The 26,752-nt window shown below is 40.8% G+C and overlaps 1 protein-coding gene and 1 long non-coding RNA gene across 3 annotated transcripts in view; one reads left to right on the top strand and one right to left on the bottom strand.

Moving 5' to 3' along the window:
* RAB2A (RAB2A, member RAS oncogene family) overlaps window positions 1-26,752 on the bottom strand; it is a 142,273-nt gene that overhangs the window by 79,279 nt on the left and 36,242 nt on the right. Inside the window, exons 1-4 of one of the 2 annotated variants that reach the window (XM_081111500.1) lie at window positions 13,423-14,660; window positions 10,526-10,601; window positions 9,770-10,072; window positions 7,338-7,491 (exon numbers count right to left, since the gene is read on the bottom strand). In XM_081111500.1, the coding sequence (XP_080967626.1) occupies window positions 7,338-7,344 (7 nt within the window). In that variant the 5' untranslated portion in view covers window positions 7,345-7,491; window positions 9,770-10,072; window positions 10,526-10,601; window positions 13,423-14,660. Of the gene's footprint in view, window positions 1-7,337; window positions 7,492-9,769; window positions 10,073-10,525; window positions 10,602-13,422; window positions 14,661-26,752 lie in introns of those variants that run through there. The other variant, XM_081111501.1, reaches the window with a different exon arrangement.
* Window positions 1-26,752, top strand: part of LOC308533459 — a 43,455-nt gene that overhangs the window by 2,577 nt on the left and 14,126 nt on the right. Inside the window, exon 2 of the long non-coding RNA XR_013997092.1 lies at window positions 3,503-3,602. This is a non-coding gene — a long non-coding RNA (uncharacterized lncRNA). The remainder of the gene's footprint in view (window positions 1-3,502; window positions 3,603-26,752) is intronic.

Here is a 26,752-nt window from a genome sequence, read left to right as displayed (position 1 = left end):
TAAACCAAAGAACTTATATACTTAGATGCATAGCCCATGGACACAGGCAATTAGGGTAGAGAAGACCTGGGGGTGGATGGGTAATGGCTGGGAGGAGGCGGGGAGCAGAAAAGGGGAAAATGGGAGATATCTGTAATCCTACCAACAATAAAAGAATATATTAAAAAATTAAAAAAAGAGAAAAGAATGGGTTAGTGAACACCTAATACAATATACAGATGATATATTATGGAATTGTATGCCTGAAGCCTATATAATTTTATTAACCACTGTCACCCAATAAATTCAATAAAAAAGTAAAGAACTTAGGAAACCTTACTTTTAATCTTGGTCCTACCACTAACATTGGATGATTGTGACAAATGATTTGGCCTCTAAGAGCAGGGCCCCCTTCTATAAAGTGAAGGAGTTAAGTGTTACCTAAGAGTTGTTCAAGTCTGAAGTCCTTTAATTTGATGTCTATCCAACCTCCAGACCTAAAGCATATGTAAAATAGGCCATAATCCTCTAATTTAAATGTCAGGGCCACAGGCGTCAAATGTATATTGTTTTTGCACAGAACTTAGATGCAGTACTTACTTGTGCACAGGAACTGTAATGATCAGTGTAATCTCAAAAGAGCAAGAGCTTGATTTCTAAGTCCTTCCCTGATCCTCATTTTCCTTATCTGGAAAATGTAGATAATAACTGCCTCACAAAATCAATTTAGGATCAAATGAGAGAATGTATATGAAGATATTTTGAAAATTATGAGAAATATATGCTTAATACATAAAACTTAGTGCTGCAGATTTTTTTAAAAAATTACAGTACATTGAGGGAGTGAAGACCTAGTCACAATATAAATTCATATTTTAAACCAGCTCCATGCCTATCTCTATATTATGTCTATTTTTTTCCTACATGTACTCCATAATATTTCCTCTAAGCCTATATTCTCTCTTAAACCCTTTTTGAAACAATACAGGGTAACCACAGAAATTTCATTTAAAACATTTACCCCAAATATTCAGAAATAATTTTCAAGAAAAATTCCTCAGGCAAAATGACAGAAATAAACCTCTCTTCCCTTAAGCGGTAGAGTAATTCCTAGGATTTTCCATTCAGTTTGATTTTTAGCTTTTTTACCCCCTTGGGTATGAATTCCAATAACCTCATCTCTCAGTCTTACATCATATATGGTGTGAAGGTCATAACTGAAATATAAAAATTATAAGTACATTCTCCAAGGTCTTCTTATTCAAGTTCTCCATAACTTTTTTTTAAAGTATATGTTTTTATTGATTTCAGAGAGGGAGGAAGAGGGATAGAGGGATAGAAACATCAATGATGAGAGAGAATCATTGATCGACTGCCTCCTGCCAGGCCCACACTGGGGTCGAGCCTGCAATCAGGGCATACGGGTTGACCATGAATCGAACCATGACCTCTGGGTTCGTAGGTCGATGCTCAATCACTGAGCCATGCCAGCCGGGCTCCATGACATTTTAAAGTACAGTAGAATATTGGAACTTGGCATTTACTGCTCAGTCAAACTTATCATGTGTTTACATTTTCTCTGCTTTTGATTGCTCTGAGATGTGGGAAGAAAGGTAGAGATGGGATGGGAGAAGAGTGACTTGGAATACTGTAATCCATAGGTTCTTACTTTGGTTTCCATGGTTTCCTTAGCCAGTTCTTGAACTCTGGGAACTCAGATCCTCCAGGAATGGTATGCAAACTGTTGTATGTATTTTCATACTTGTAATTTTATGGGAAAGATTCTTGCATGAGTCCATGACCCAGAAATAATTAAGAATCACAGCGAAAGGCCCTCTTTATCCATTTCTGAATACCATGACAGGACTAATTTTTCAGCAAATACTAATAAGCTAAATACCAAATTTGGAGGAAGATATAACTAATTTCAAATCCTGAATTTACCACCTATCAGTTGAGTGATCTTGAATAAATTACTAAACTCTCTAAGCCTTATTTCATGAGATGACATAAGTAAAGCATCTAGCACAATGTCAAGCTTACTAAGTAGACATTAAATAAACATCCAAGTTATCTCCCCCTTCCTTTCATACACTCCTGTTCTCCACCTCCAACTTGTCACTAAGGACGGTAGGAGTTAAATGAAGCCAGCAAAGACCCTGCCTGAAAGGAGATTAGAATCTCCTTGTGCTGAGTCATGAGTGGCTTGGGCCTGGGAAGGCTACAGGAGAGGTCCTGTGTTATTTTAGAGGACAGAATTTTGTTTTGGGAAATGAGAGTAGATTTTTATGGAAGGAGACCTATTCAAACTGAGCCTTTAAGGGCATTCATCTTTCATGGTTATTGCTTTAACCTAGTCATGCCAATTGCTTCAGCCCACTCCATTGTACATTGTTCACCTTATCCACCTGACCTACCATTTCTATTCTAGTTGGGTAACCCACCTGATATTCCCTGCTTTACTTTTCTATGCATGACCTATTTTTGGCCACTTGTCAAAGCCAGATATGACTGTTTTCTCTCTTCCATTCTGCTCATCTTTCACAAGCTTACTTGAAGAGTCAAAAGTGAATGATCACATATTCATATACTTAGTCATTGTGTATATAGATGGCTGAAGAAACTTTATCTTATATGTAGGCTATTCTTTTTACAATCAACTGATCATTAGTAATACAAGGGACTTACATGAGCTCATGGACCAGCGAAACAGTGAATATTGGAATAATAATAGCTTATTTTATAAAAAAAGTGGATTAAAAATACGAATACATAAAACATTTTGAATTAATAAAAAATTGAAAAGTTGGCCCTGACCGGTTTGGCTCAGCGGATAGAGCATCGGCCTGCGGACTCAAGGGTCCCAGGTTCGATTCCGGTCAAGGGCATGTACCTTGGTTGCAGGCACATCCCCAGTGGGGAGTGAGCAGGGGGCAGCTGATCGATGTTTCTCTCTCATCGATGTTTCTAACGCTCTATCCCTCTCCCTTCCTCTCTGTAAAAAATCTATAAAATATATTTAAAAAAACCCAAAAACTGAAAAGTAAAAAACCAGAGTAGTTTTTTTACATTAACTACTTTTCTAAGTCTTTAACATTTGCATAATGCTTTCAGCAGAGAAAGTGGTGTGGAGAAAGGCCCAATATTGGATTCCATAAGGCCTGAGTTACAGTTTCTTCCCTGCCACTACCTCGCTGACCTTGAGAAAATTATCTTCAAACTTCTTGTCATATGTTCAATAGGTAATAATTCTGGTGGCTTATAGAATAGAATTGCTGGGAGGTAGATATGAAAGCACTCTGAAAAGTACATTATTACTAGGAGAGGGTACATATACTAAATTGTGGGTGAACGATTTTCTGCACATGTATCTAAGTATATTAAAAGGCCAACCATTTAACATCAGTAATATTTTATTATCTGCTTTTTGTGTGTGTGTCAGCAGAGACTACACCGTGCAATTGCTTCAAGCCCTACTCTCCATTTATCTTTGATGTGTTCTATGTCTTGTGTTAATTGGTAGGTGTTCCTTGTTTTGAAAAAGTTGGGATTGGAATGAGAATAGCGTTGCATTGAGGAGCATTCTTAAAGCTGTGCTGAAGAGAGAACCCTTTACAACTTCCGTAAGTGCTTTAATTTATTTCAATCTTTACTCTCACGGGTCTTTAAATTTTGCGTTTTCTCTTTCTTTTTGAGGAAATGGTAAGCTAGTTCTGTCCCATTAGGAGGTATAGAGAGAGAAAGCCTCCTGTCACTATCTTTTGTGTAAGACAGGATCTTAGAAAATAAGTGGTGCAGGGAATTGTGAGAGCTCATTTCAACCTTCTGTGTCCTCTCTCTCCTATCTCATTTTTACTTTTACTTCTAACAATCTCATTATCAGAATTTTCAACATGTGGAGTGAGTCAGAAGAAAATGACCACCACATAATCACATTTCACTTTTAATATGGAGAAAATAGGAGTCTGTTTTCCCAAATTTTCTTTTTTAAAAAATGTTTTTAATTTATAGACGGAGGAAGGGAGAGGACGAGAGAAACATCGATTCGCTGCCTCCTGCATGCTCCCTATCAAGCCTGTAACCCAGGCATGTGCCCTGACCAGGGATTGAACCAGCGACCTCTTGGTGCATTGGACTACACTCAAGCAACTGAGCCATACCAGCCAGGGCTCAAATTTTCTTATTTTAAAAAATTAAAGTATTGCTCAGCTAGTGTGGCTCAGTGATTAAGCACTGACCTATGAACCAGGAGGTCATGGTTCGATTCCCGGTCAGGGCACATGCCCAGGTTGCGGGCTCGATTCCTGTGTGGGTTGTGTAGGAGGCAGCCAATCAATGATTCTCTCTCATCATTGATGTTTCTATCTCTCTTTCTCTCTCACTTCCTCTCTGAAGTCAACAAAAATATATTAAAAATTTATTAAAAGAATAAATCTGTTCTTCAAAAATTGAGATGACAGCCCTGGCCTGTGTGGCTCAGTTGGTTGAGCATTGTCCTGTGCACTGAAAAGTTGCCGGTTCATTTCCAGGTAAGGGAATATTCCAGGGCTGCAGGCTCCATCCCCTGTAGGGGGCCTGCAGGAGGCAGCCGAAGAATGTTTCACTCTCTCATCAATGTTTCTGTCTCTCTCTCTCCCTCTCCATTCCTCTTTCTCTAAATAAATCAATAAAAATTTATTTTAAAAAAAGTTAAGGTTACACCTGAAGGCTCACATTTAAAAAATCTGCAAGGCTAATTTAGATTTGTTTCAAGAATTGTTTCACACTTCTGCCGCTCTTTTAAATTTCTCAATTTAAGGAATCTGGCAATCAATTCTCAAGAACTTCTTCAAATAAACAGATTATGAGACAGGATAGTACAACCTTAAAACAATCATCATTTATTCTTACATAATTTTTGTGCATCGAAAATCTAGGAGCAATTTAGCTGGGTGGTTCTGGCTTGAGGTCTCTCATGAGTTGTCGTTAATCTTTCAGCTAGGGCTGCAGTCATGTGAAGGCTTGACTGGGGCCGGAGGATCCACTTCCAAGATGGCTTATCCACATGGCTGTTGGTGAAGGGAGGCCTTAGTTCCTTACCACATGGGCCTGCCATAGGACTGCTTGAGTATCCTGAGGACATGGAAGCTGATTCCTCCCAGAATAAGTGATATGAGAGGAAGTACAAGGCCAGACCTCGAAGTCTTTTATGATCTAGTCTTGGAAGTCATGTTCCATCACTTCTGCATTCTTTTGGTCCCATAGACCCACTATGGTAAAATATAGGAAGGGACTACTCAAGGGCATTAATACCAGAGGCAGGGATCATTGGGGATCATCTTAGAAGCTGGCTTCCACAACCTGAAGAGATCAAGAAGTAAAAACAGAGATCTAATAAATGGCTAACCACCTGAAATTAGATACATTTTGGGTCAAGTCAGGTTCACTTAACCTGTTATAATACAAATTGACTATAAATAGATTAGTCTATAAAGAAGCCTGATGTGCCCTAGCCAGTATAGTTCACTTGGTTGGAGTGTCATCCCCTACACCAAAGGGTGGTGGGTTTGATTCCTGGTCAGAGAACATACTCAAGTTGCGGGTTCTATTCCAGGTCAGGGCACTTGCAGGAGGCAGCCAATCCATGTTTCTCTCTCACATTTAAGTTTTTCTCTCTCTTTCTCCCTCCCTCCCAGTTCCTTCCTCTCTCTGAGATAAATAAAAAAAAAAAAGAAAGAAAAAAAAAAGAAGAAGAAGAAGAAGAAGCTTATTGTGTGCCCTGGCTGGGTGGTTCAGTTGATTGGAGTGCCATCCCCTACACCAAAAAGTTGCAGGTTCCATTCCTGGTCAGGTTATATACTAGTACCTAGATTGCAGGTTCGATCCTCGGTCGGGGGTGTACAGGAGGCAACCAACTGGATTGATGTTTCTCTCTCACATTGATGTCTCTCTCTCTCTCTCTCTGCCTCTTTCTCTCTCTTCCCTCCCCCTTTCTCTCTCTCTAAAAATCAATGAAAACATATCTGTGGGTAAGGATTGAAAAAAAGAAAAAGGTAGTTTTAGTTATGTGTATGTCTAAAAATATTTTAGGTAAGTGACCTGAAAAATAATTATTTTGTAGTTGGAAAAGGAAAACATTTTTCAGTTTTTAGAAATTATACTTCAAAGCACTTATTTTGAGGATAGAATACAATGGCAATGGAGCTCCTTAAAAGAATTTTTTAAAAGGCCCCAGCCAGGTGAGTCAATAGGTTGGGCATCATCCCATGCGCCAAAAAGGTTCAAACTCTAGTTGGATGCATACGGGAGGTAACCGATCTCTCTCTCTCTCTCTCTCTCTCATTAATAAGCATATCTTCAGGTGAGGATATTTGTTTTAAAAACATTTTAAGAGAGGTGTTTGTTTCCATCCTAAGTCCTTAAGGATTCATGTGATTCAACAGAGTAAGCAACTTATTTCTACTTTTTCATCAACTTTAAAAAATACTTTTATGGGACATCAATATTTTCTTACCTATAAAAACTCTTATATCAAAATATTATAATAGTTGGTTATGCAATATAAGTTTCAGGTTTTAAAAAATTTACATTAAATAGAGGTAGAGGGAGTACTGCCTTTAATTAAGCAAGTTTAGGGTACAAACAAGTACAAGTTTGACTATCATCTTATTCCCTAGAAGTAGTCTTTTCTGGTACCACAGTGTAGTAATCTTTAGTAGAAGAACTGCCAGCTTATGCCATTTTTAAAATTTTATCTTGAAGTTTTCATTACTAGGCTTAATGGAGAACATTTGTTACTCTTAGTAAATGGATATTTTAATTTCTTGATACCTCATTTGACACAAATTATTATACAAAAGTGTCTGTTAGAGAGAGCAGATTATTCAGCATCGATATACTATACTTTCTGTTAACTTTTCCTTTAGAAAGACCAATTATAGACAAAAACCTCTTTAGAACTAGATCCTGCTTCCTCTCTTTGAATTGACTGCACTTCTGGAAGGCTCTCCTGTCACTTCACTCCAAAAGGCACTAAATGCAAACACCAAATGTGAGATGGTCTCATCGGAACCCTGAGATAAGCCATTTTGCTTATTTATAAAAGAACAGACGGAGGTTCTTGAATTACTATTTGAAACACAAAAACTGAATTATTTACCTTCTCTTTCTTGGAAACAAGCAGAGATGAGGAAACAAACATATGATACATGTTATTTACTAGTAAGTGACCCATGTTTTAATTGAAAGTGGACTCACTATCTAGGCATCCCTAATTAACATGAATTCACTTAAAATTTTTTGAAATCAGCAAATCACTGAAATAAACAACTATTCAATGATTAATGTAATGGAGGGTATAAGAAAGAATTGAGACCTACCAGTCATGTGCCAGGTGCTCAGGATTTACCATGAAGCTAGTGAAGCTTAAGCTCAGGGTCCCTCACTTGCATGAATCTTTTCCAAGGCAAATGTATTTATATAGTCTTCTTTTCTTTTCTTTTTTTCTTTTCTTTTTTCTTGTTTTGGTAAATTCTGCAAAAGTTAAATATTTAAACCTTAATTTATGAATGCTGTTCTTTCTTTCTACTCAGACTTCCTATCTGTTACACTTCCCCTTGTGTTGGGAGGTGAGTGTCCACAGATATTTTTTGGTATTTATTAAGGAAGAGTTGAGGTGGGGACACATGTAGCTTCATGAGAAATATTAATGCAGGCTGGCTGGCGTGGTTCAGTGGTTGAGCATCAACACATGCACCGAGAGGTCACTGGTTCAATTCCCAGTCAGGCCATACGCCCTGATTCCGGGCTCGGTCCCCAGTGGGGGGCGTGCAGGAGGCAGCCGATCAATGATTCTCTCTCATCATTGATGTTTCTCTCTCTCTCTCCCTTTCCCCTCCTCTCTTAAATCAATACAAATATATTTAAAATAAATAAATGAAACATAAAAAAGAGAAATATTTATGCAACATGCTGCTGTTGGTCACTGCCACCTTCTCCCATGGCCACCTATTCTGCCAGCTGGGTCTTGGCCCTGAAACCCACTGTTGCTCAACCGGCTTATGGGGCCACACGAACGCTTTGAGGTGTCAGGGGTGTGTATAGAAGAGCCATATGCATGACTGACTTCTGACTCAAAGAAAGACTTGATCCCAAAGCTGTTTCAAGGACTGACAAAGGTCAGAATGGGGGCTACACGAGAATGCTGCAGGTCCCAAATCAGAATCAGCAGGATCAGGCCAAGAAAGCAGTGATCTGGAGTCTAGACTAAAGGGAACTGCCTCCCACCCGCAGCAACCTTACACTCCTAATCCAGCTACTTCAGGAGTGCGGCAGCCGGGGGAGCAAGCATCCACAGCTGGCAGACTCCTCAAGCATCAGACATATAACTGGAGCCAAAGGGTGGGCTGCCCTCATCAGTGCCCATGAGCGTAGGCCTTTGGGTCTCTTTCTTAGTTTCTAAGAAGCACTGGAGCTAGAATTGTGAAATGGACAGTCTTAATGGAGCCCAGAACCTTCCGAGAGCCAATAATCCTCTCTTTTTACAATAGGTAAAATTCCTTGTATGGAAAAAAAAGAAAAAGAAAAAGAAAATAAGTATTTATTCAGTCGCTCTTGTGTGTAGTTGAATTATTGCAAGTTGTCCAGTGTAGAAAAGGCTCCCAGGAGTGCCACAATCCCTTCTGTGCTGACTCACACTACATCATATGGTGTAGAGGGCATATCTCAGTGTAAGCATGTCCTCCTGGGTTAGTGTTCTATTGCTGCATAACAAAATACCACAGACTTAGGGGCAAAAAAAAAAAAGAAAGAAAAGACAAAGAAACCATATTTTTTAATTGAAAACAATGTGGGTTTTTTTGCTTTTTAATTAAATTTATTGGGGGTGTGGGGGTCCTGTCCAGAGTACGCCAGATGTTCCAGGCCATTCTGAGCAAGGACACAGTGATTCTATTGTATACACTGCTCAGGCGTTCCTTTCTATAACCCAAATGCTGATGTCGCTATTTGGCCAGAAGCCTCTTTTGTCTAAGTTGGTATAAAGATGTGTTACTGACCAGCTGGTGCCGGACTACTTTGTGTAATGGCTCCTATGTTTACTGCAGCTACTTGGGCTACTTTATTAGCAATAGCTGCTATGTTTGAACAGCTACTTTATGAAGCTACTTTGAAGAACTGTTTTGTCTGATGGCTACTTGGTAGCAATGGCTACATGGTGTGCAATAAAGTCTCTCTTATATACCCAACTAGGGGCCCAGTGCACGAATTTGTGCACCTTTAAAGGAACTGTGGGCCGCGAGGCTGCCATGGGCACAGGGGTGGGTCTTGGCCCATCCTCCGTGCCCTCACCCGGCCCTTCCGGTCATGGTGCCAGTCCCCTGTCTGCCGGCAGCCCCACTCCCGCCACCGCTGCTCCCACTCGCTGATGGCGCTGGCCCCGCTCGCACCTGCTAATGGTTCAGAGCGATTGGGGCTGGTGCCAGCAGCGGGTGGGGTGGGAGTGGGGCTGGTGCTGTCAGTGGGTGGGAGCAGCGGCTGCTGCCCTGATTGCCCCTCGGTAGCAGGGGGAGGTGGAGAAGCCCTCAGGGACGATTGGGGCCAGCAGCTACTGCTCACACTCACTGATGGCACCGGCTGCGGGTGCAAGTGGGGCCAGCCCTGGTAGTGGGTGAGAGTGGGGCTGGCGCTGGCAGCAGGTGCAAACACCAGGTGGGACCACGGCACATGGGAGCAAAGAATTTTCAGTAACCACCAGAGGCTCACCCTGATGACAGCAACCGGCACCCCACCTTGGTTTGGCGCCCCCGCTCACCTGCTCCACCATTCTGCCATGGCCAACGCCCACCATATTCCACGCTCTGCCTCCTGCTGCCGATGCCCACCATGCTCCATGTGCGCCCCCTGGTGGTCAGCGCACATCACAGCGACCGGTTGTTCAGTTGTTTGGTTGTTCTACCATTCGGTCTATTTGCATATTAGCCTTTTATTGTATAGGATGATGACTTCTCATATCTTCTCCATCTAATATCTGGCATCCATGAAGGTCCAGTTCCTGGCAGGGGAACCTGTGATCCCACGGTTAGCATAGTCAAGCAGGATCAAGGAGGAACTTGCTCTGACAGGGTGACATTGGTTAATAAAGTTATGTAGGTTTCTGGTATACAATTCTAGAATACATCATCTGTATATTGTACTGTGTGTTCACAACCCTAAGTCAAGTCTCATTCCATCACCATTTATCCCCTCTATACCTTCTTCAACCTACCCTTTCCTCCCCACCACTTTCCCTCTGGTAATTACCATACTGTTGTCTGTGTCTATGAGGTTTTTGTTTGGTTATTTTGCTTTGCCCATTTTTTATCTCACTAACCTTCAGGGCAGAAGTCTGTCATGGTGTGAATGGGTTCTCTATTCAGCATCTCACAAGGTTAAAATATGTAGTAGACTACTCCAAATCACCTAAACTTCACAACAAATCTGATACCGTTATTTTTACGTTTAAAATCTTTATTTTATAGAGAAGGAATCTGAGGCTTAAAGAGATTAAATAATTTCTCATGACAGCTACCTGGCAGTGCTGGAAGCTGGATACATGGGTCTAATGAGAGTTTTGACCTCCACATATAAACGTAGAAGTCATCAGCCTGTAACACATAAGAAAAATGTAGTTATCCTCCAACAGGAAGTGATAGACACTTCATGTTCATGCAGAAAGGATGTATTGAGTCTCCCAAGGGAACTCACAGGATGGTATATATAGTAATTCAGGCTTACTAGTAGAAACCAGATTAGTCTTTACAGCAGGAGTGAACCCATCTTTCAGGAATGGACTTGCACTCACCTAGTTTATGAGCCCGATTTTTAAAAGCAGATTGCAGTGAGAAATCACTGTTCAAGAGACAGGAGTATGTAAAATCAATGCAATTCGCTTTTTCTTATCCTGGACAAAATGTAAAATGTGTGAAAATATTTAATGACTTCAAGCTAAGAGAACATGAAGCTCCCATCTCACTTTTGAGATAATCTTTCCAGGGAAGAAAATCTGTAACTCCCAGTGCCTTTTGTCATCTCATTCACTCTCTCATTTCATCAGTCTGACCACACGCTGTTGTCTCGCTCTGAGCTGCATGACATATCTGTGTGGCCTCTGAAGGCATTTCTAAGCCTGGCCCAATAGCCTTAACCAAGTACCAAATACTCTGATGAGTGAAAAACATTCTCTGAGTAGTTTTTCAATAGAGAATGCCAGTTTTTTTTCTCTCTCAGAGATCTTTCAGTTTTTGAGCTTCTAAAGCTAACCAACCCTCCTTTGGATGGACAATTGCTTCTGATACCTTGACAAATTCAAATTACCATCAATTTCTGGCCCTGGGATCCAATCTGGATCTTTAGGTCACTCCTGTAACTTCATTTTGCAGTATTTTATGCCCTCTCTCTCATTAATTTCTGACTTTATGACTTAGCTAAACCACTGGTTCCATCTGCACTTCAGTTTCTTAATCTGTAAAATGGGAAGATAATGTCAGTCATAGGGTTACCATAAAGTGCTGAGGATGTGAGAAGCTTACAGTATATTATGTTATTCCTAGAGGCCCAGTGCACGAAATTCCGTGCACTCGGTGGTGGGCAGGTCCCTTAGCCTGGTCTGTGCCCTCTCGCAGTCTGAGACCCCTCAGGGGATGTCTGCCTGAGGAGTGGGCCTAAGCCGGCAGTTGGACATCCCTCTCACAGTCCGGGACCCCCTCACTCCTTACCATCCGCCTGCAGTGGAGGCGGGAAAGGCTCCCGCCACTACCGCTGCGCTCGCCAGTCATGAGCCTGGCTTCTGGCTGAGCAGCACTCCCCCTATGGGAGTACCTGCATTGAGCATCTGCCCCCTGGTGGTTAGTGCGCATCATAGTGACTGGTCGTTCCGCCATTTGGTCAATTTGCATATTAGGGTTTTATTATATAGGATTACCACATGTCATTATGTATTGAATTTTAAAATAAACTTTCAGGGTAGAAACTTATTTCCAAGTCCTTAGGTGAACCCTTGCTGTAAAATCCAGTGACTGTACTGTCACATGCGGTTTTGAAGCAGTTTCCCCACCCCATCCATATCTAGGTGGTCCTGAACCCCAGATAGGTTCTCTGTGCATCAGTGGGTGGTAGTCCAGACACCAAAAGAAAAGAGAATTTTTGAAGGAAGACTTGATTAACCCACTTAACAGAACGACTATAAATTCTAAAGGTGAAAATGCCTATTGGATTTATCATTTAGGTGTTAATTAGTGAAGATTACCAATGCAGTTTCATTAAAGAATTCCTGAGTGATAGGAGTTCTTTTGTTATTCATAAGGAGCCCCCTGCTTTTTTTTTTAATCACACCTGAATTTATGTTAATGAGGTGACTTAAGGTGGGGCCATAAATCAGATAACAGTAGTTTCTTACAGAGCAAAAGAACTGGCCAGTCCAAAATGTCAGTTCTGTCTCTCTCCCTCTCCCTTTCTCTCTATGAAATCAATCTATATATATAAAAGCCTAAGTGACCGAACAACCAGTTGACTGGTCGCTACGATGCACACTGACCACCAGGGGGCAGATGCTCAATGCAGGAGCGCCACTCAGCTGACTGATGGGCACCAGAGGCAGGGCTCACGGCTGGGACTGACTCTCCTGATTGGGACCGACTGGCCTGCTGTGAGGCCGGGATGAGCGGGAGTGGCAGGCAAGAGCAGCAGGTGGCATTCGACTGACAGTTTCGGCCCAATTTCCACAGGCCACACTGAGGGACCCCACCAGTGCATGAATCTGTTCCCTGGGCCTCTAGTGTAAACATAAAACAACAACAACAGACTCTTGGACAATGAGAGATTTGATGAACTTCTAGATTGGTGAACACATGGAGTATCTGAGAGGGTGGTGTGCCTGGAGACTGCTTCTCTTCCATCTGGCTGTTCCTGAGTAGTATCCTTTTATAATAAACAGGTAAATATTAAGTAAATATTTCCCTGAGCTTTGTGAGACAGTCTAGCAAATTCTCAGACCTGAGGTGAGGGTCCTGGGAACTCCAATTTATAGCCAGTCCGTCAGCAAGCAGTACAGGTGGCCCCTTGGACTTGTGATGGTCGTCTGAAGTGGGAGCAGTCTGTGGGACTGAGCCCTGATGCTTTGGACCTGATGCTGTCTCCAAGCAGATGGTGTCAGAATTGAGTTAAATTTGTAGGACACACAGTTGATGTACACTGAGAACTGGAGAACTGCTTGGAGGTTTGGGGAAAAATAAACAAAATTCTGGAAGTCAGGGACAAGTGGGTACAGGGGAGGCAGCCAACAACAGCTAGATACAGATCTTAGAAGCAGAGGGCCTGCGGTTTAAATCCTGGCTCTGCCACTTTGGAGCTGTGTGATCTTGAGCAAGTTAATGAACCTTAAAAGGCCTTATTTTGTTTGATAAGTAAACAGGGAATAAAAATACCTACCTCATGAGATTACTGAGAGGATGAATGAGACAATATAAATGGCCTGGTCCATAGAAGGGTCTCAATGAGTGCTGGTTTCCTTTCTTCCTGCTCTTTTGTGCATTAGTTTACAGTGTAGCCACTTGGTGGGATCTGAAGGGATCAGTACCTTGCTATTTCCAACAAATGTTTTCGGAGGTGCTAATATCTTCTAATGATAGCATGAGCAACCATTTAAACCATTAGATTAGGAACATTACAGATGGTCCCTGCACGAAGTGTTCATGTCCCAGATGGTTCATAATAGCAGGTCTGGAGTAATAACAAGAATAGGCAGATCAGTTTTAGCTTTGGGCGTTCATCTCCTTTTTAAATGTACTATTTCTGTATAAAATATAAATATGTATGCACACATATGTTTGCCTTTCTATATGTTTCATAATTAGGCAAAGGTTCATAAGAAAATTACCTTCATTCTGGTTTTAAATGCATTTTCTTCCCTTCAAACACAAGCTTTTGTGCATACTGTACTCTGTTGGGAGGATAACTCCTACTTTTTTTTTTTTCAGAGTCCATGCAAATCATCAATTTCTCTGGAAAGGCCTCTCCATTTTCCAGCCTGGATAGGACTTTTTGTTTTTGTTCTAATAGCCTTGTGTTTTTGCTATCTACCAGTATTGCAGTGTTACAAACCACTCCAAAATTCAGTGGTTTAAATACTAATGGTATTATTTACCATGACTTTTATTTTTTTTGTTGATCATGTGGTTCTGCTTTACATGGTCTTCACTGAGGTGCTGAGATAGCTGGAAGGTCACAAGGCTGGCATACCATGCTGGCGACCTACTGGAGGCTCATCTGGGGTCATTGGCCAGGGCCCTTTGTTATCATCCACATGATAACTGGATTCTGAGAAAGTGCATTCGAGGAGGTCTACTCGTGTTGTGCAAGTGTTCATCAAGCCTTTGCTTGAGCCACATATGTAATGTCCCAATAGTCAAAATTAATGATATGGCCAACCAGTAATCCCCAGCATGGGGATTACACAAGGGCAGAATATCAGGAGGCATGGTCCACTGGGCACCACCAAATCTACCACATCCAGTGACACTTTCCTTCATAGTACTCATCACTGTTTGCAATTCTTTATTTTATGTGTTATTTTCTCTCAATAGACTCTAAGACCCATGAAAATAGAGACCTTTATTTTATTTTTTTTGCTAATCGCTGTGGAATAGAACTTGTTCATTATATAAGCATTTCAGTTTATGGATGTACCATAATATGGTGCCCTCAATCTGATGCCATCTTCAATGAAAGTCAAGAAACATTTATAAAGCACATTTATGTGCTCCATGTTGTGGAGGATATAAAGAGCCTAAGAAGCTAAGATTAATGAGGGAGAGAGGAGTCACGGACAACTGTGAGACAGTATAGCTAGGTTCCAGTGTCAGCGGTGCAGGCCTCTTGTAGAGTGCATGGGAATAACTGTTGCTTCTCCACTGAGCCAAACCGGTTGGGGCAATAACTGTTGCTTCCCATTTGAGGAGAGAGGGATGTGAGAGCATTCCAGACGCAGGAACAGAGTGGAGGCATGGAGCAGGAGTTCAGGCTGTGGTTGGGAGTGCTGAGTAAACTCTTGGTGAGAACACAGAGTACTGTCTATGTGGGTGGGCACCAGGGAAAACGAAAGCATTATTCGGGGAGAGGTGAGTCATCAAGGCTTTTGAGCATAATTGAGTCTTGCTCCCAACACTGTTTCCTGGCTGTGTCTCCCAGGGAGTGTCATGTCAGTGCTCGACTGCCTGGGCATCTTGTTCTCACTCTTCCCAGACAGAAAAGTCTCATTTTTTTTTTTTTTAAAAAAAAGGAAAAACAAAACAAAAATGATTCCCTTGAGCTGAGTCTCTCACAACTCCCTAAATAGCCATGCCTGTCAGGACAGGCTAGAATCTCTGTGTCTGGATCCCCCACTTCTCATAGGTTCTTTAAAAACCCTCAACCCCACCACCATCAACAAAAATACACTTAAAAATTATATGATATATGTACCTACTAAAGCAAATTTAGAAAATGCATATGCCCAAAAATATAAAATTAAAATTCACCCCATGAGTCTCCAAAGCAACTATAGTTGAAATACTGGTGTATGTTCTTATGTTCTTTCCTCTGTACATGAATTTATGTATTATCAATTTTTACATAAAATGCTTGACCTATAAAAATGAATATAGATTATTTTATAATCTGCTTTCTTTCTTTAGTAATATCACATGGTCATCATTCTATGTCATTAAATATTTTTCTAGCTCTGGCCAGGTAACTCAGTTGGTTAGAGCATCGTCCTGATACCCCAAGGTTGTGGGTTCAATCCCCAGTCAGGGCACATACAAGAATTAACCAATGAACACATAGATAAGTGGAACAACAAATCAATGGTTCTCTCTCTCTCTCTCTCTCTCTCTCTCTCTCTGTCAATAAATAAAATTTAAAAAAATTTTACAATTACATTTCTTTAGGTCAGACTTATTAAATATAATTTACATTCAGTACAACTTACCCCTTTTAAGTGCTCAGTTTGATGCTTTTGAAAAATATATACAGTTTTATAAAACCTACAAAAACCAAGATATAAAACATTTCTGTCATCCCCAAATTTCCTTCCCCACTCCCAGTCCCTGGCAACTACAAATCTGACTTCTATTTCTATAGTTTTATCTTTTCCAGAATGTCATATAAATGAAATTATACAATATGTAGTCTTTTGTGAATGTATATCTAGGTTCTTTAGATATATATAATTGAAGTTTGCTGAGAATAGAACTTAAATGTTCCCTAACACACACAAAACATGTATAAATATGTGAGGTGATGGATGTATTAATTAACTAGCTGAAAGGAATTCTTTCACAATGTATACATATATCAAATTATCATGATGTACACTTTAAATATCTTATAATTTTCGTTATCAATAACATCTCAATAAAACTAGAGAAAAAGAAAAAACATTGTTCTAGGAGTTCAATTACATGAGTACTCCTGGCTCAACCTGGAGTTAATTTACCTTGGACAAGTCATTAACCCTCTTGCAGTTCATGTTGCTTTGGGATTTGCTGGAAAAGAAGTAGTGAAATAGCAAATAATGACAGAATTGGCATGTGGATTATACTGTGACTGTCATGAGCCTCTCCAAAATATAGTTGTTATTAATATTTATTTTCTTTTTATTTTCAAAAATTTATTGAGAGAGAGAGAGAGAGAGAGAGAGAGAGAGAGAGAGAGAGAAAGAGAGTCGTGTTCCTCCTATTTATGCAATCCTTGGTCGATTCTTGTATGCGCCCTGACCAGAGATTGAACCCCCAACCTTGGCATATTGGAACAATGCTCCAACCAACTGAACCAACTGATGTCCAGGGCATCAATATTTATTTTATTTTTTTAGATGTTTTTATTGAGTTTTTAGAAAGAGAGGAAGGGAGAGAGAGAGAAACATTGATGTGAAAGAGAAACTGATCAGCTGCCTCCTGCATGCCTCCAACTGGGGATTAAGCTCACAGGTTGGGCATGTGCCTTGACCAGAAATTGAACCTGTGACCTTTTGATGCATGGAACAATGCTCAACCAACTGAACTATTTGGCCAAAGCATCACTATTTATTTTATAGTACTGCACCAATACTTCATGTGTGCTGACGTCAAAAGGGTTGGAGTCCTACAAGAATTGAGGTGAAGAGTAACTCATGCTGTAAGAGTAATACAGATTTCCTTCCTGCCAATCAGAAACGTATGAAAGGAAAAACCCTGGGTAAATACAAGTCAGCTAGTGGCAGAGCTGATGTGAGCAGCAATTGTAGCAGCTGCTCCTGTTTAGTGGGCAGACACAGTTTCCTGGGCTCGGTGTTAAGCATTGGTTGGGCCTGTATTGTCTCATTTAATACCTGTGATAACCCTAACAGCAGATACTCTGCTGGATCCATTGATGGATAAGTAAACTGGCTCAGACAGATTAAGGAACTTGCATAAAGCCACACAGTTAGCAAGTGGCAGAGCTTAAAAATGAACCCGGATCTGCCTGACTGCAAATAACTTAACTACAGCCTTGGCTGCTTGTCCTGACGTATTAGCATGCACTAAAAAGTTGGTAGTGGTGAGTGTATATTTCTTTTTTTTAAAATATATATTTTACTGATTTTTTACAGAGAGGAAGGGAGAGGGATAGAGAGTTAGAAACATCGAAGAGAGAGAAACATTGATCAGCTACCTCCTGCACACTCCCTTACTTGGGATGTGCCCGCAACCAAGGTACATGCCCTTGACTGGAATTGAACCTGGGACCCTTGAGTCCGCAGGCTGACGCTGTATCCACTGAGCCAAACCAGTTAAGGGCATTTCTTGAATTCAAATCTTTGAATCAAGTGAGCAAATTTATGTGCACAGTCGTGTGCTATTATAAGAAAACATGACAACTTGAGAATATAGATCCTTGGATTTTTCTGATGAAAAAGCAAAACGAAAACCAAATCCACCAATATTACCAACAAAAACCTCTTACATTAGAAACGCTATTGTAAAATAAACGCATTCTAAATGTTGAAGCCACAGGTTCATGGTTTTATGAGTCATCTGGTGAATTATTTTATTTTATTTTTTTACTTCTAATGTGCAATCCACTTCCAAACACCTTTTTCAGTTAGAGATTTAATGCATGAACTCTGAAAGTCTTAAGCATTATTCACTGTGTGTCTTACTTGCTCACCAGCTGAACATTTTCCTCACCTATGGTTCTGACCAATCACTCCTTCACATATTTCCAGTGGTAATGCTGGAAATTCTCTATCCATACAAGTTCATTCCTTCTGAGCCCTGTCTCCTACCAAGTGCTTTTAAAAATTGTTCATGTGATTAATAATCTTTCACTGCCAACTGCTGTGATTCATGGGTACTGACAAGCCTGGAAGGTGAAGGAAAGACATTCTTTTTTTACCTTGGTGAGGTTGTTCCCACACTAGACTTCCGGTATCATCCCTCCCACCTCCAGCTCCATGCTGTGAGGATATCTGATTGTTTTCTGTTGAACTCCCAAGATCTGTAAGTTGCAGAGAAAGATTAAGCTCATTGTCTATCTAAACACTTGTCCATCCACATAAAGACAATTCAGCAGGAAGGACCCACATGCCCTAAGGACTGGCTATTCCTCCGCAGCCTTGGGAATCATAAATACCTCCAGGTTGGCTCATCTTTATCCCCTTAGAAATGGTAGCCAGGTCCCAGATCACTGCCGTCTCTGACTCACGCAGGATTCCCACAGGATACAACCACAAAAATTGCCTTCAAGCAGAGCGCTAGCCAGCCGTTTTGGCGCTCGGGCTAAAAGGACCAAACTTCTCTCAAGTCAACTTTGTAATTTTAACTAGCCATGCTTCCTGATTAGGTATAACATTTATAAAATCATTAATGTGGTGTGCCCTCTACAAGCAGGGGATCTGGCACAAAGCTTTTTGTCACCCTACCATTGCTGGGGTGTCCTGTGGTGATCTCTAACGTGCTGGCCCAGCTTGCTTGAGGAAGAGGGATCTGGTCCCCGCTGCTGGGAGAGCTGCCTTGCCTGTGATCTCTCCTTCACAAAGCAGTATGCACCTAGCTAACGAATGGATGTCTGTGGGCACAACCGTGTTTTACTTACTCCTTTACAACTGTATAGAAGTGCAAGATACTATTACTACTACTACAAATATTTATTGAAAATTTACTATAAAACAAGTGCCTTTGCACCTTTGTAAAAAATCAGTTGTTCTTATATATGTAGGTCTATTTCTTGAATTTCTGTTCTATTTCATTGATCTGCTTATTTATCTTTATGTCAATAGCATACCATTTGGACTAATATAGTTTTATTATAAGCCTTGAAATCACATGGGATTAGTTCTCAAAATTTGTGGGTTTTTTAAAAAGTTGCCTTTGCTCTCCTAGATGGTTTGCATTTCCATATGCATTTTAGAATCGGCTTTTTAATTTGTGCCAAAAAAAAAAAAAGCCTGCTGGGTTTGATTGGCATTGTTTGAATCTATAGATCAATTTGGGGTAGAATTGCTATCTTCACATTAATTTTCCATTTATGAACAAGGCATTTCTCTCCATTTATTTGGTTTTCTATAATTCTCACTGTAATGATTTGTAGTTTTCACTATGTAACTCTTCCATAACTTTTGTAGATCTTTTATATTTTTTTATCCCTAAGTATTTCATATTTTTTGATGCTTTGTAAATGGTATTCGATTTCAGACTGTTGCTAAAATTAAAATACCATTATATTGTGTACTGATCTTATATCTTGCAACCTTGCTCCATTCACTTATTAGTTCTAGTAGCTTTTCCTAGTAAGTTTTATTGAATTTTCTACCTAAGTGATGTCATCTGTGAATAAAGACAGTTGAATTTTTTTTTTATATTGCTAGATTTAATTTGCTAAAATTTTGTTAAGAATTTTTGTACATACAGTCATGAAGAATACTGGCCTATAGCTTTCCTTATTCACAATGTCTATGTCTGATTTTGTTATCAAGGTAATTAATACTGACCTCATAGAGCAAGCATTTCCTTCACTTAAAAAATTCCGAAGGAGTTTCTGTAGAATTGGTATTATTGTTTCCTTAAACGTTTAGTAGAGGCCTCGCAGAGCTCCCTAGTTCCTTTGCCACATAAACACACAGTGAGAAGTCTGTGACTAGGAGAGAGTCCTACCCGGTCATGCTGTCACTCTGATCTTGGACTTCCAGCTTCCAGAACTGTGACAAATTTCTGTTGCTGGTCAGCTATGCAGTAAGACATCTGACAACCAAAATTATGCAGCACATTTCTTTTTGTTTCTGTGGTTTTTTAAAGCTATTTAACATTTTTTTATTTTTCAGTTACAGTTGACATACAATATTATATTAGTTTCAGGTGTACAACCCCAGTGATTAGACATTATTTAACTTACTATGTGATCATCCTGATCTTATACCCATCTGACACCATGCATAGTTATTAGAATATTATTTACTATATTCCCTGTGCTGCACTTAACAACCCCATGACTGTTAAGTAATAACCCGTTTGTACTTCTTAATCCCTTCACCTTTTTAAAGTATATCTATTTTTATTGATTTCAGAGAGGAAGGTAGAGGGGAGAGAGAGAGAGAGAGAGAAACATCAATGATGAGAATCACTGATTGGCTGCCTCTTGCCCACCCCCTACCGGGGATTGAGCCCACAACTTGGACAGGTGCCCTTGACTGGAATCAAACTCGAGACCCTTCAGTCCACAGTCTGGCGCTCTATCCACTGAGTCAGACCAGCTGGGCCCCCTTCACCTTTTTTTTTTTTACCACCCCCTCCAACTTTTCTCCCATCTGGCAACTGTCAAAATGTTCTCTGTATCTTTTTTTCCCCTTTATTTTTTTTTCCATCACCATTTATCCCCCCTGTACCCTCTTCCACTTCCACCTAACCCCTCTCCCTGCCACAGCCAGTGTCCATGAGTTTTTTCTCTCTTTTTCTTTTTGGCTCAATATCTCATACTTTTATGACTCACAGGGCGAAATGTAGAGAAATAAGAGAAATAAGCCAAGGGTCTTCCATTCCTCTCCAAACCTTAAACTCCAAGGGTATATATGTTCCAGTCCAAGTCACCAAGGTGAATGAGTATGGGGACAAAAGTCCCAGTGGTAATAAAAGTGTGAGTTATTGTCCCCCAGGCTTTAGCAAACTTTCCCATATTAGTGTTTTCCAAACTCTGGGTCATAACCAATTAGAGAGTTATAAAATCAATGTATTGAAGTTGACCAACATAAAAAAACGAATAAAATATAAAAGTGGCAGTAAAGTACTATTCTGTGACATTTCTTTTCAGCTGTGTGTCTATGAATGATGTAGATGTATATGTCTATGTGAGTGTACACTGTCTCACAATTTAAAATGTATTTCTTATTACATTTTGTAGTAAAAATGGGGGGAATTATCAAATTGCAGGTGATGACTATGATTTGGTAGAATGTATCAGAATGATATGCACTAAAAGCATGTCATTTGTGTGGTTTTTTTAAAAATTCCTGATTGTAAGTTGCCTCCCTTGCTGCGAACACACACACACACACACACACACGCACACACTTTCCACTGCTGTTGAGAAAAACCATTTTATTAATCTGGATAGGCCCCTATTCTTGAAACAGGGTGCCTGACACTCAGGGTAATAATAAATGCATGTAGCCATCCAATGGCAAATGTTGGAAGGGTAACGAGTGGAATCTATGTCGTTTTCTTCCACCATGCCTGGCACACACGTGGCACTTGATGACAAAAATACAACCATACGAAGGTAGAAAGGTGAAATGCACAGGTGTGACGAGCCACCGCAGAATGGGCCTGGCCTTCACCAAACAGAAGAAAGCTCTCTTTCCCCCTCAGTGCTCTTCAACAAACCAACCCAATCCAGGAAACTCAAGGGAGGAGTGGCTGTCATCTCCCTAAGTAATAGAGCCTATCTGCTCTTAACCTCTGTGACCCTCACAAGCCAGTAAATTCCTTCTTTTATCTATCCTAAATCCTTCATTTTAACCCTCTAAGCCAATTTTCTGTTGTACTGTATTCAATGGGAATTGAAAACAGCTGGTCACCATCTGGAGTAGATTAATTCTTCATGTACTTGAAGCCTGTAATTAGGTCTTTCCTCAGCCTTCTCTTCTTCAGGCTAAATATCTTATTTCCTTTAGCCCTTCCCCAAAGCTTTTATTTTCCAATTATTTAATTGCCTACCCAGTGTTACTCTCAACATCAGGCCCTCTGTTCTCCATCCACCTCGAGCGGAGGAGGCTGGTCACTGGGAAGGGTTATGGGTGCTTAAGGTCACCACTGCTACTTTGGAGGCGTCTTTTTTTTTTTCTGGGAGTTGTTTATTTTCAGAGGGCCGTTTAGAAATGAACAGCAACCTTCAGCTGAGCAGGACCCTGCCACACTGACATTGGAAACAGAGGAATCAGCATGTCACAGCTTTGCTTCTACCCTCACTCCAGGCAGCCTTGACTTTGCACCCCCAAATCTGTGAGATGGCCAACGCAAACCTCCAGGAAATAATGGTCATCCTTCACGATGGATACATCCTTATGAAAGTGTCTGGGAAACCTGGAAGGGTGGTGACTGCTGGAGAAAGACCTTTAACTTGACTCAGGAAACAAGAGTCAGGTAGAGAGAAGCAGTTCTTTCTCTTCAATACAGGAAATTTCCTGCTGGGGGAGCAGCGTAGAGGGGAAGAGGACCTGTCCAAGCACCATTCTACAAGGCGGTTCTTTAACTTTCTCCCTCCTGGGATCATATATATGCAACACTGTCCCATATTCAGGTTTTTATCAAATACAGAAATATTTTCTGGATCGGTAGGTTCTTGAAATGATTGAAATTACATTCTTCACTTCTGTGGCCCTTTGCTCTGTCCCTCAAAACTGGGCTGGAGTTTCATAGCATGGCTTTTGGTTGGAAGAAAGTACCCCCTCCGCCCCGGGGGGTGGGGGGAATGTTGTCCTTAAAAAGACTCCATCATTACTCAGAACTAATGACCAGCCTCGACGGTGTTTTTGCCCAACTCTAGGCAATATCCTCTCTAGCTGCACCAGGCCCGATTCAGAAATAGCCCCAACGCACAGCTTCTCATTATTTCGTGTGCACAATCCCTTTCTAAGATAGATATTATCACCCTCATTTTTTTCTTGTTAAAAAAACCTGTTTTTTTCTTTATTTTTTAAAATTCTTTGTTGTTTGCAGTATTATATATGTGTCCTTTTCTCCCCATTGACCTCTCCCCAGCCACCCCACCTCCCAGCACATGCCCTCACCCCGCTGGTGTCTGTGTCCAAAGCATAACCTTTGGTTGATCGCTGCCATTTACCCCCACGCTCCCCTGCCTCCCCTCTGAGGTTTGACGGTCTGTTCGATGCTTCTGTCTCTGGATCTATTTTTGCTCATCAGTTTATGTTGTTCATTATATTCCACAAATGAGTGAGATCTTGTGATATTTATCTTTCTCCTACTGGCTTATTTCACTTAGCATAATGATCTCCAGGTCTATCCATGCTGTTGCCAATGCTAAGAGTTCCTTCTTTTTTACAGCGGCATAGTATTCCATCATGTAGATGTACCACAGTTTTTTAATCCACCCATCTGCTGATGGGCATTTAGGCTGATTCCAGATCTTAGCTATGGTGAATTGTGCTGCTATGAACATAGGGGTGCATGTATCCTTTCTGATTGGTGTTTCTAGTTTCTTGGGATATATTCCTAGAAGTGGGATCACTGGGTCAAATGGGAGTTCCATTTTTAACTTTTTGAGGAAACGCCATACTGTTTTCCACAGTGGCTGCACCAGTCTGCATTCCCACCAGCAGTGCATGAGGGTTCCTTTTTCTCCACATCCTCTCCAGCACTTGTCGTTTGTTGATTTGTTAATGATAGCCATTCTGACAGGTGTGAGATGGTACCTCGCTGTCGTTTTGACTTGCACCTCTTGGATGATTAGTGACTTTGAGCATGTTTTCATATGTCTCTTGGCCTTCTATAATACACCCTCATTTTTACAGATAAAACAGATACAGAGAATTTTTTTTTTTTAATGTGTTACAATTACCTAGAGGGCAGAGCTGGGATTTGGATCTAGGTCTGGTTGGTTTCTCTAGTGTCATCACAATGGCATCTCATGCTTGTTAAAATACAGATATCCGGACCCTATGCTCAGATTCTGATTTAGGAGGTGAGATCCAGGAATCTGCATTTTAAATAAAATATCCCAGCAAAGCTGACACAGGTAACTCAAGTCCTATGCACACACAAACATCACCTAATTATCTGAGTCTGTGGCTCCCTGAATTAGGAAATCCAGGTCACTTCCCCTAAGCTCTGGTGTACATCTACCCAGGAGCTTCTGGAAAAGAAAATGAGAATCAAGGCAGAGCAGATTACAGTGGTCATATGGTTAACATGCAGCCTGGGGTATTCCAAGTCACACTGAAGTTTAAAAACCACTGGTATGAGTTTCTGCCAGTGATTTTCTTTTTTCTTTTTTTTAAATTTAATTTATTGGGGTGACATCCTATATAAAAAAAACATAATATGCTAAGTGTCCGACTGATTGGTCGATCATTCCGTTGACCGCTCGACCACTTGCTATGACGGACACTAACCACCAGGAGGCAGACGCTCACCCCAGTAGGTTAGCTTGCTGCTGGGGTCCGGCCAACGGGGACTGGGTGAGAGGGCTGGACATGCCCTGGAGCCCTCCCACGGTCCCTCCCTGGCCAGCCAGCCCTGATCATCCCTGATTGCCCTCCAGGCCTAAGGGCCCCACCCATGCATGAATTTGTGCACCAGGCCTCTAGTTGGTTAATAAAATGACATAGGTTTCAGGTATACAATTCTATAATACATTATCTGTATATTATATTGTGTATTTACCATTCCAAGTCAAGTCTTCTATCACCATTTACCCCCATTTACCCTCTTCTACCTCTCCCTAACCCCCTGCCCTCTGGTAATCACCATACTGTTGTCTCTGTCTATGAGTTTTTGTTTTTGTTGTTTTGTTTTGCTTAATCTCTTCACCTTTTTCACCCAACACCTCTCCCTCTGACAGCTGTCTGCCTGTTCTCTGTATCTCTGAGTCTGTTCTATTTTGTTTGCTAGTTTATTTTGTTTAGTACATCCCACATGTAAGTGACATCATATGGTATTTGTCTTTCTCTGACTGGCCTCTTTCACTTAGCATAACACTGTCCAGGTCCATTCCATGCAGTTGCAAAGGGTAAGAGTTCCTTCTTTTTTTTCTGGCCAAGTACTATTCCATTGTCTGAATGTACCATCACTTTTTTTATCCACTCATCTACTGATGGACGATTGGGCTGCTTCCAAATCTTGGTTATTGTAAATAATGCTGCAACAAACATAGGGGTGTATATATGTTTTCAAATTTGTGTTTTGGGTTTCTTTGGATGTATTCCCAGGAGTGGAATTGCTGTATCATAAGGCAGTGCCATTTTTAATTTTTTGAGGAAACTCCACACTGCTTTCCATAGTGGCTGCACCAATCTGCATTTCCACCAACAGTGCACTAGGGTTCCCTTTTCTCCACATCCTTGTCAACACTTATGGCTTGTTTTCTTGATGATAGTCATTCTGACAGTGGGAGGTGATATCTCATTGTGGTTTTAATTTGCATTTATTTGATGATTAGTGATGTTGAGCATCTTTCATGTCTGTTGGCCATCTCTGTGTCCTCTTTGGAGAAGTGTCTGTTCAGGTCCTTTGCCCATTTTTAATTGGATTGTATATATTTTTTGCTGATTTTATAAATTTTAACCCTTTATCAGATGTATCTTTGGCAAATATGTTCTCCCATTTAGTAGGTTGTCTTTTCATTTTGTTGATGGTTTCCTTTGCTGTGCAAAAGAAACCATTTGTTTATTTTTTCTTTTGTTTCCCTTGCCCGAGGAGATATAGCAGAAAAGGTATTGCTACTAGAAATGCCTGAGATTTTATGCCTAGGTTTTCTTCAGGATTTTTATGGTTTCGAGTCTAACATTTAAGTCTCTAATCTACTTGGAGTTTATGTGTAATAATAGTAATTACTATTATTATTTGCGAGAACATTTATTAAAGCCAGGGGCAATGACATAAGGAAGGGGTTAGGACAGAAGATGCAACAGGAGAGAGCTGAGGCGGGGCTGCTCTGGCTCACTGAGAAATAGGAGCCACAGTGAAAGAAGCCAGCCCAGGTGGCGCTGCTGTCAGTTCGCTGGAAAATTAGGGAAAAGAGGCCCTGGAAACAGGTTCGGGGAGGTTAGCTTAGGAGGAGCTGCTGCTTCCCATCGCTCCCCTGAAGTCTTGTGGGGTCCCTTAGAGTTTAGGAGATGCATGCCTGTGGGGAAGGAAGAGGGGGAAGGGAAAGGCTTGGGCCTGCTTCCTGGAGGGAGAGCATGCCGGAGTTTATTCTTGTGGATGGTGCAAGAAGGTGGTCTAGTTTCATTTTTTTTTTTTTTTTGGCACATATCTGTCCAATTTTCTGAACACCATTTGTTGAATAGACTATCTTTACCCCATTGAATGTTTTTGCCTTCTGTGTCCAAGATTAATTGACCATAAAGGCATGGGCTTATTTCTGGGCTCTCTATTCTGTTCCATTGATTTATATTTCAGTTTTTATGCCAGTATCATGTTGCTTTGGTTACTATGGCCATGTTGTATAGTTTGATATCAGATAGCATGATTCCTCCAACTTTGTTCTTCTTTCTCAAGATTGCTGTGGCTATTAGGGGTTTTTTTTTGGT

The sequence above is a fragment of the Myotis nattereri genome (assembly GCF_964212035.1).
Source record: "Myotis nattereri genome assembly, chromosome: 17".
Lineage (NCBI taxonomy): Eukaryota > Metazoa > Chordata > Mammalia > Chiroptera > Vespertilionidae > Myotis > Myotis nattereri.
This window is presented reverse-complemented; position numbering and strand designations above follow the sequence as displayed.